The sequence below is a fragment of the Lepeophtheirus salmonis genome, chromosome 4 (assembly GCF_016086655.4).
Source record: "Lepeophtheirus salmonis chromosome 4, UVic_Lsal_1.4, whole genome shotgun sequence".
Classification (NCBI taxonomy): domain Eukaryota; kingdom Metazoa; phylum Arthropoda; class Copepoda; order Siphonostomatoida; family Caligidae; genus Lepeophtheirus; species Lepeophtheirus salmonis.
In genome coordinates this window covers 27105766-27117059 of record NC_052134.2, presented here as the reverse complement: position 1 = coordinate 27117059, position 11294 = coordinate 27105766, and the positions used below count along the sequence as shown (strand labels likewise).

Below are 11294 nucleotides of genomic sequence, written 5' to 3'. Positions count from 1 at the left end.
TGAAAAAAGTATTAGTGAGTTCAGTTAGCCTTCTCATTCAAACTGAGATTGTTTGTGACATTCATGAAGATTTGGTAGCAATTGTGTCAACATCAGGCTTTTTCCAATGAAGAAAGAAATCAAAAGAAATAAAATTGCCGCTGAAATTGTACATCATTTTTTAAATTTAAAAGACACCTCTTTAGATCTTTTAAAACACTATCCCAAAAATTAAACAAATATTTATACAAAATAATACATCACTGCCGTCCTCAACTGCCGTTGAGAGAGTATTTTCAAAAGGTGGTCAAATATTTAAAGATAGATGCCAAAGTTTAAAGGACGAAAATCAAAAAAAAAAAAAATTACTTTAGTCAATGAATAATATTTCATAGGTAACCCAATATATTAATCCTTTTATGATTTTTTTCTATTTCAAATATAATTATAGGTATTTAAGTTTTATCTATTCTTGTACCATATTATTTTTCATTTCTTAAGATAATTTTTCGTAATTTATTTGCAATCATAAAGTGGGTATGTTACAAATGTAAATTTATGTATTACGAATATAATTCAATTGCAGGTATTTAAAAGAGTCATCTTTTGCACATTACGGCACTCTGTAATTCATGAACAGTTCCATTAATTCTCTGGATACTTAAGAAAGTTGGGATGTTCTATTAAAATATCATATTTCATTAAATAACAGATTTTGATGTAAGTTATATCATTAACACTACGCAAAGAAAGCTTGAAAATATGATAATAAATTGGTCATAAATTCCTTAATGTTGAAGCATTTGATATTTAAATGTCTTATTTACTGTAATCTATTAGATAAAACAGGTTTAAAAGGAAAAAATTGAAATATAAATGTTTCTTAACATACTTAACACATCGGTCAATAAGTCCCGGGCCTAGATAGGAAAACAACATTTTTTTGCCAAAATTAATCTTTATTAATCAATTTAATCTCCTTTTAGAACAATAACATCATACATACGTTTATCTAGCTTTTTGATACCACGGGGGTAGAACGAGTTATCCACACATTCACAATATGCTTCAGTTTTGACAATTACTTCCTCATCTGAGCCCAATTTCTTTACACGGATTAAATTTTGAGTTCTGCGAAGAGCCAGTAGTCTCTGGGGGCCAAATATGGAAAATACGGTGCGTGTGGTAGTAATTCGTAAGCCCAATTCGACCCATTTTGTGGCTGTTTTTATTGACTTGTGACACAGTGGATTGTCTTTGTAAAAGAGCAACTTTTTCTTCTTCAAATGAAGTATTTTCTGGGTAATTTCGGCCTTTAAACTATCCAACAAACCTATATAATAGTCGCTGTTGATAGTTTTTGCATGAAGCAAGTAGTGAATGAATAAAATTCTATCTGGATCCCAAAATACAGAGGACATGACTTTTCCAACCGATGTTTGAGTCTTTAGACGGCATTATCCGTCTACATACCACTCAGAAGACTGCCGTTTTGATTCTGGAGTAAAATGGTGAATCCATATTTCATTCATTGTGATGTACCGACGCAGAAACTCCTTCTTATTTCGTGTGAACATCTCCAAACAGCTTTTTGAATCATCTGTTCCTTGTTGTTTTTGCCTTGGTTTGAGCAAACGCGGTACCCATTTAGAAAACAGCTTTTTCATACCCAAATGTTCGTGTATGATGATGTCAACACTAGCTTTTGATAACTTCACAGTATCATCTATCTCTTGCAACTTCACTTTCTGATTGTCCGTGATAATATTCAGGGGTCTTTCAATGGTTCCGGAATAACCTCCTCATTTGACCGACCAGGGCATTGAGCATCATCGGACACGAACACGTTTAAAATCGGCAAACTTTCCTTTCAGGGTTGTATTCGATAGGGCAAAGTTTAGATAACATTTTTCAAACCAAGCTTGGGCTTGAACGGTGATTTCCCATCGAAAAGCAATGATCCCACACAAATTTGCTTTGAATCCATTGTTTTTAAGAATCACAAAAGTAGCGCCACTTAAACCACTCTAACTCAATAAATAATAAACCAAACCTCATAAAATTTTGACAGTCACATTTTGAACGTTTTTACTTCCGAAAAAATATTTTGTTCATTTTTTTAGTGGCACCATCTGGTAGTTAGGGCCGAGACCTATTGACCGATGTGTTACGTGAATTGTTGTTAAGTTCAAATACGAGCAAAAAAAATAACGGCGCTTATTTTTCATTGAGCGGGAGCGCGCTGACAAAATTAGTTACTGAGTTGGAATAGGAACCCGCTCAGGATTTCTTAAGCCGACTAACGCTCTGGGAGGTGGGATGAGTAAGCCAATAATGTTGATGAAAGAGGCGTAAAACTCATGAAACTGTTTACTGTAAGTTGTGGAATACCACATAAATAAATATAATAGTTTCAAGAAATCTAATTTAAAATATTAAGAATCAATGTATTTCTTGCCTTTTCAGTCAAAAGTTTAGTAAAATGAAAGATCATATATGGAAGCCAATATCTTTTTTATATATATTTTTAATTGCTTTATGTTACAACTAAAACTTAAGAATACATCTTATATTACAACTTTAAAAGATTTTCTTTATTCAATTTTAATTGATTATTTGAGTTTATCTTTTAATTTTCTTATAGAATATTTAACAAATATGCAATGTAAATTTGCGTCATTTTTGTTTAGAAATTTAATACAACTAAGTTAATAATTTTACTATTTGTAATAAGTAATTAATATTTTAGAAGCAGAAAAATTTACCCAAATATAAATCTATAGTATTTCCATTGTATTTAATTTGTATTTATTGATTAAATGTAAGTAATCTGATCCACACCTTTATCCTAAATTTCTGAGCTTTTCTTGTCTTGAAAATATTGATTAGGTTTGACAAATTAGTTACAAAACTGACTTGATTATATGTTTAATATTGAAACATTTTTAAACACCCTTGCAAAAAGTCAAACCTACTGCCATTGGAAATTTTAAAATTCATTTCCGAGTTTTATTGCCTAAATAACAATAATGAATGTGGGTTTTAATCGGTGGGGGCTCCAAGACTTAAATTTTGTTGCATAGTGTTGTTTGAAACCTTTTCGTTATAATCTTTCCGTTATGTATTCGGAATATGATATATATTTTTTTAAACAGTATTAGATATGACAGCTCAGATGTGTTATAATTTTATAAAAAAAAACGTTAAATATATTACATTCATACGGGAGTTATAGAACCCCCTGTTCCACCAAACATTAAGCTCATTTATCACTTACTATTTCATTTTTATGGGGGGCCAGACCGAGTTACAGAATTCCAAAAAGGGGGAGCCATTGGTTTAATAAAAAACAAGTGATAGTGATAAACGCTAAATTAAAATCTATTCTTTCTAAAATTACTTAAATCCAACTGTATACAAATATTTACTAGAATCCCGCTCAACGGCAATTTTCTGAGAATGAAAAACCATAGTATTTATCAAATTATTTTGTAAAATGTACTTTTTATGATATTAAAATGTAAAAGTTGTTTCAAGCTATTTCATTATTGTAATATGACAAACATAAAACTACAGTATAAAAAAGAGTTATATATATCATTTGATATTTCCTATTTAGTTCTAAGAATTACTTTCTATTTTGACATTCTAGATACTCTCTGACAATATGATAATATATTTATGTGTATTTTCTTATGAATAACTCTACATCATTTAAATATCATAAGTTAATACAAATAACAAAAACATTTGCTGTATTAAATTATGTAAAAGTGGGGAAACTCATTTCATTTTATTGATAAGTACTAAATAATTCAAAACATATAAACTTATAATTGCTGAAAAAAACAAGTTGTTTAAAAAAACTTTGTAAAACAAAATGTGAATCCATTCAAAGCTCTAAGAATTTTCTATAGCTCGACATTTTTGTAGTTGGCAATCTGAGCAGATTTTTTTATTTCCAAAATTATTTTCATTATTACTTCATAATTCAGAAATTAATATATTATTGTAATTATAAAATAACTATAAGTACATGTGCTCATGAATGCCGGAGCGATTTCTGTATATTATTGATATATACCTTCTACATAAATATATATAAATGCATATTTTATTCTGTAAAATCAAGAAATATAAAAATATATCAGCCCATAATTTTATGGAACAGTCGGTAGTTCTTAAAATCATATATAAGTATTGTGAGACCTTATATACAAGAATAACTCCTATTTGAAAGAACATTCAAGGAGGACATCTAATAAGGAGACCATTTTAACCAAATTCTGGTGATCTAGATAAGCACGATATACATTTTTGATAAACAAACAAAATAGGAAAGGAGGAGATTTTATCATTAATGGATGAATCATCCCCGAAGATTAAAGCCGCAATTAATAAAAAATATACTCATAAAAGTTGAGTATGAAGTGTATCAATATTTGAAATCTAACTTACCCAATACTAAGGTCAGTCCAATTGAGACTACAAAATATATAGGCTCATCAAAAATTCATATCCTACCATCCAATCATATCGAAGAATAGGTAAATTACTTAGCTTTCCTTTAATGATTAGAAACAAGGAATAGTTATGTAAAATTAACTCATTTGATGAAAAAATATCAATTTAATGAACATGTGGATCATCTGAATTCCTCATCAAAGTTCGATACACAAATACGAATAAGACTTTAAACGAAATAATAGAAAACCTAAAAGAAAAAAGACAAATTACAGCGACTTGATACAATTTTTTTTTGAAGAAAACATGGGTTTAAGGAAAAAATCCATGAATTTTACTATTGCTTCAAAATTTTAGCACAAGATCCAGAAATTTTCAAAATGAAGCCAAAATATTAGTTTGCTGATATTTAACATATGCAGAATCAATGACAACGAAGTACGACAAAATTTGTTGAAGAAGACTTCACACCTGAATTTGAAAGGTACTCTCAAAGCAAAAACGGAAGGAATAATCAAAATTTTCTAAATAATCTAGTATTAAAGGGGATGCATGCAAATACAAAGTCAAGCGGAGTCAATAAATGGTAAACTATTAATCATTTTCTAAGGCCAGTAGAAAAATTAGAACCTATACTGGTTTGCTTAGATTTAAAATTTTGGTTTATTATGAGGGATGCCTGGGTATCATACAGTTTGTTAGCTATCTCAAGGAAGTCAGCCTTTTGATCCTCAGGGATATTGCATGACTCATTGGCATATTCGAATATTTTGATGTCATCTCCATCACTTCCTTGCTGGATGGGGAGCTTCACTGGCTCCTCTTTAGTAAGCTCTTTATTTGATTCATCTTCTGACGCTACACTTGTACCTAACTCTATTTTTTTCTAAATTCTAAACAATTTTCTTAATAGACTTTATGTGTAAACTTCATATAAATATGTATAAAACAAAACAACAATCTCATGGGCTTCTTTATTACGTTATCTGAATTAACTAGTTAATGCCAAACTAGATACATAACTATGTCTTGTTGATGCATGTCATGTAGCGGTTCTATACATACATATGTACTTACAATTACACTTCTAGTAAGACTACATTTCTGTATATCGTATGTGTGTTTGACCTATTTGTACCCCAAAAGCCTTCCGGATTACGAATAAAGGAATTTCCGTTGTACGGAATTAAAACTGATATTAAAAATAAGTCAAATAATTCAATGCATGATAGTCTCTTCTGGGAAACGGAATTTCCGTTTGGGAGAATTCCGTAGTTGAGAATATTTACTGTATATTACTATAAATGAAAGGAAATAGCAGTCAATTTATGAATTTATTCAAAAATAATAACAATATATTGTACAATACAATTTGACAAACGAAATTTTATACAAGTTGAAGAGCATTATCAATATTCCTAATGAAATAAATTATCATTTTAATCCCTACCACTCAATTTTTTAATTTTTTTTACTCTTTAGTTTTCATTTTGATACAAGTTCTTTCATATTTTAAAAAAATATCATTATTTACTTCAGAAAATAGTTGGTATGTCTTACACCGAATATTTGACCAAAAAATAAAACGATCAAAAGGATTTTCTTTATCCCTTTCAAGGATAAAAATTGCCAGAAACTGTAGCTCTTCAACTACTAGTTTAAAAATGTTATAATAAGTGAAATTATTATTTTTGATATTTTTTTTTATGATATAGTTTTGTTAATATAGCCCTTCTGTACATAGTTTACAAATATATTGAATAACAAAACCTACTTTGTCTGTGGCTTCCTTTTACTCAGATTATAACTACTTATCTTCCTAAATTAAGAAAGTATGCTTATTGGATTTTGAATCTTTGTTTTTTAAACAGTAGATAAAAATGATCTTCTCACGAATAGAACCCTTACTCTAGTTATTTCATTTAAAAAGTTTTTATCCCTATATTATTATAGATATTTTGTATTAGCTAATTATTAAGTAATAATAATAAATTAAATCATTTAATATTAAAATATAGTAGGGATATAGTTGTTTCAAAATTTTACTTCTGGAAAGAGAAAGAAAAAGTCCAAGAATTAGTTAGTAGTTAACCAATTCTTCCCAAAAACATTTTTGTGGATTGTTCACAGCATAAAAAGAGATAATAATAATTAAACCAGTTAATATTTAGAGCAATGTCTAGGAGAAAACAGACGGAATATTTACAGCTTAAAACAAAATATACTATCTAATTTTTTATTGGAGAGATAACACTGTGATAACAATCTTTAGCTAAATGATGTTATTATAGAGATCAACGAGTGATGTCATAATCATCAATCAATCTTGACTATAAAGAATCCAATGTTTATTAAATTTATGAATACTTTCATTTATTAACCCTTAATTAAGAAAATTAGAAAAAAAAATTTGGATATAAAAGGCATTAAAAGTTCTATTAAAGTTGTTTAATGAGAGCATGAGCGTAGTTTACTTACATTAGTTTGTAAATAATGCGGCAGAGAGTTACGAGGTCTTGCTGCAAAATAGTACAAGTTTTTAAATGGTAATATTATTTTATATTAAATATTGGTATTTGACTCATATACAGGGCACTGTAAAAAATTAATGCAACCTACAGACTGTCACACCGCACTGCAGATAATATATATTTGCTCATGATATTGGTTAGTTCATATCATTTACTATAATATTAGGGAGAATGCTAGGTAGAAGCAAGTTTAATATAAATCCAAGGTTAGACCATCATGTAATCGGGCTTGCTAGAATTTTAAATCTGATGTATTGTACCAACTGCTGGATAAGACGTCACTATTGCTGGAATTTTCAATTTAATGTATCGTACCGACTGCCGGGTAGGAAAAACAGATTTGACAAAACACACAACCACTCATCTACTATGACGTCAATATTAATAGCGTGGTGGAAGTCAAACATCAGTCATATCCGTGTTATGGTATAACCTATTAAGCTTGGGTACGATGTGCTTTAATATTTGGGTATTTTCATGGACCAATAAAAGATTTGGGACCGATTTTAAGTCCCATTATATCCGAAATTCATTTAGGGATGCTTTTTTTATTTCATTTTGCTTATATTTCGTACATGAATTATATATAATTTAAATATAATGTTGGCTTAAATTTCGAAAAAATTGTACGATAAATTTGAAATTTACATATGATATGTTTCTTAAAGGCAGTACCAAGAAAATAAGATACAATAATTTAGAAATTTATAATGTGTATTTTTTTTTTTTTTTCATTATATAAATAGAAAATAAAGCTATTTTGTAAGAAAAATTACAAAACATTTAATACAAACGCCAACATTGCAGTGTTGAGATTTTTATTGTACTACCGATTTACATTCTGTATTTGGGCCTCTTAGCTTTTTTTGAACATTTATAAGGATAACCAAATAAGGCGTTAAATCAAAACGCATTGGATTTAAAATACTTTCCAGAGATAAATATCTTCCTGGAATTATTTTTTTTCACACTAAAGGTAATAATGAATGTACGATTGGCGAGGGATTTGTAAATGGAGATGTATCTATGTGATCTTAAACAGTCGAGAAGAATATTGCTGAATATTTTTGTAATCATAGACTGCACAGGGCTTGATTGAAGAATCTACAGGAAAGAGTGGGATAATGATTAAATTAATGGATCTCATGAAACCTAAGAAGCCTGCTTCAAACGAGGTTACATCACTTACTAGATTCGGATCCATATCTAAGAGATCTAGCTTAAAGACGGGGTTGCTTCCTTATAGTAGAGAAACTCCTTAACTAAACTAGAATATCTATTTCATACCAGCCTATTACATAGTCTAGGGATTTTTACGTGATGGGCTGTGACATTTTATAGAAAGTGTCCAATGTACACAGGAGAAGCGTCGCATATAGGTATATATATATGGAGGGTAAAAGTTTGCATGTCTGTACAAGCTAATAAGCTAAGCTGTATAAGCAAATTGTACAAATTTCAATTCTTTAGTCTTAAAATTGTTAAATTAAATACAAAATAGTCAATTTTATTATCAATTATCTATTTATACAGTTATTATGCAGTTATATGTAATATAATTGTGGGTATTTGAACTTTACAATGTGGCGGAGAATAATAATATTTTAGAATTTTTATTAAAATAGTTAAAAATGACAATTATTGGAATATCCTTATCCCAAGTACTGTAAATCCTTCTTTTTTTAAATTATTTATCTTATTTTTTGGTTGCAACTTGTACAAATTGTTTATACTATTTGTTACTTCTACACAACATAAATAATAAAATATTTCATACGAGTAATTGTATTCTGGTGTTAATAATTTTTTGGGGTAAGCTTCCAAAATAATTAAAGCTTACAATGCACCTGGAGTAAATTAATTGATAATTGTAAACACAAAATCAGATCACACAATTTTTTAACATATATTAATTTTATTTTAGCACCGTAAATATAATAATAACTATATTTACAATTTATAAAGATAAGGAACGCAGAGCGTGAACATTGTTCATTTTTCATTTTAATCTCCCGACCTGAATTATGTTAATTTTGGCAGTTACTTAAACAAGTAATAACAGAAACTTTACAAATTTTAGCTCCCAAATATCTGGTACACTCTGCAATCATAATTGCAGGAGTATTCCAACTTTTTAACAACAAAAACATTTTTAAAGCGTCAAAATTAAGGACCGATTGAAATGAACTTGTTCCAGAGGTTTACAAGGATTTAAATTTAGCTATTAACAATTCAAAAGATCCTTTAATTCAATATTTAGGATTGTAATTTGAGAAGTACGGAATACAAGTTTGTTTTATCTGGAGCGAGTACCTAATTAATGTTCAAATCGATCGCACTATCATTCCTTGGAATTTTCATTAAAAATGTTGAGAGTTTATAATGCCAAAAAAAAATATATGAGATATTAATTTTGAGCACTTCACAATTCTAGAAAAAATATTCATGTTTTCATTATAATGCAATATGATAAAAACATAAATATTTCTACTTTGTTATATAATTTACTAGCGGTAATAACTTGCATTTCTCAGACTTATTAGTTGTCGAAGAAAAATACAGAATTTGCTTTACTCATATAGAAAACTAGTAAAGGGTTACCCGGCCTTGCTCGAACAAAGAGGGAGCAGGAGATCACACACGTTTATCGTATCATGGAACTTTTCTTCCAAAAGAGAAACAGAAAAAAGGTCTAATATCATCTGGTAGTTAGCCAAATAAATAAATAATACCAACCGCTATTTATATTTTGTATACCTATGATATATATTCTTTCTTTACCATTTTTAAAATAAATTACATCTTATTAAAATCTACATAATATTTTATTCGATACTGCTTAATATTATGGCTTAGTAATATGTTTTTAAAAGAGCTGTTATTCTATTATTTCTATGAAGAAATAGCCAAAATGTATTCATAAAAATAATAAAATGGCCAATATATGAGAGTAGAATAACTTATTACTTTGTGTATTTACTAACACTGATAAATTATAAAATCGGTATAACGTAACAAGAGTAAAGAGGGAATTGACAGCTGACAAAAAATACATTGGGTATTTCTGTGTTAGTGGGGTATCGATAATTGTAAAAATAATTGAAAAATTGTTCAGAAAATAATACTATATACAAAGTTATTCTATTTTACTTATAATTAAAGTATAAATGTTTCGTTGTTGTCGAGAAAGATCCTGATAATTCCAATTTCAATTATCTTGCTATGATAATAATGATGGAGTAGGAAATCACCTTTATTTTATACAAAATAAACTAATCCATGAATTACTATGGATTGGAATGAGTTGAAATTTTAAAAGTAAAGGAAACATCAGAAGCTCTTTCGTAGGCCTACATTAATACTATGAACTATAGTTGTGCTTGAATTATTAAACAGTGAATGAGCTACAAGTCATACATTAGAATATTTTTGATTTAAAAATTAAATTAAATATTTTTTAAGAATATGTATATATCGGTCTGATTATAAATATCCTATAAATCTTTTAAATTCATTTATACTCAAAGGTATTTGGTATTAAAAAATATAAATGCATACATGCATAGTTCCATTTTATAACATTGGAAAAATGGCCAAAAAAGATGTTAAAAAGGATAAAGAAGATTCTTTTTATCGATTTTGAGTAAAAATCAAGAGCTTTTAGAAAAATAGAAATCTATTGTTTATCGATATTAGATACTTATTAATTGTATTTTGATACCTCTCTTAATTTTGTAAAAAATAGAATTACACTCAAATATAGAATCAAATTGTCCTTAAAAAGCTAAATCTACTTGGAATAAATAACATTAAAAATTCAAGAACATCAATATTTTCTTGTGCCGAAGTACAAAGGATAAAAACCATAACGAAACTTGATCAAGTGTCTGTGATTTTTTTTTGCACGATGATAATGTTTCATATTTATTTGAATTGAAGGGAAAGCTATATTTAAATTACGTTCCGAAAGGAATTCAAGTTATTTAGCTTGAAAAAGAAGCTCTATTTTTATTAATAACTAAGAAGTATGCTGGTCAATTAAAGTTTAATTTATAAAGTGTTTGATTAAATAATATTAAAAATTCAATTATAAAAAGAATAGCAATAGCAATCTAACAAAACCAACAATAAATTTCAACTATATATTTCAGCTTTTAAATTATGTATTACAACTGCATAAAAAATACTGATAATTATATTAAAAAACTAATTTGGTTAGGTTTTGCAATTTAATATCAAATAATTAGTAACTATTTAGATTTTGATTATCTACCTAAATAGTACGACCAAAATGTAATAGATGACATTTTTTAAGATGTA

General features: G+C 28.1%; 1 protein-coding gene across 1 annotated transcript; it reads right to left on the bottom strand.

Annotated features, from left to right (window-relative positions):
* Positions 1 to 950: 950 nt before the first annotated feature.
* LOC121116254 (uncharacterized) lies at positions 951 to 1400 on the bottom strand. Its single transcript, XM_040710500.1, has one exon. The coding sequence runs from the start codon at positions 1398 to 1400 to the stop codon at positions 951 to 953; it is 450 nt and encodes a 149-aa protein (XP_040566434.1).
* Positions 1401 to 11294: the final 9894 nt, after the last annotated feature.

Excerpts from the sequence above, each read along its gene's own strand:
- LOC121116254 (XM_040710500.1), bottom strand. The coding sequence starts at position 1,400 with ATGTCCTCTGTATTTTGGGATCCAGATAGAATTTTATTCATTCACTAC.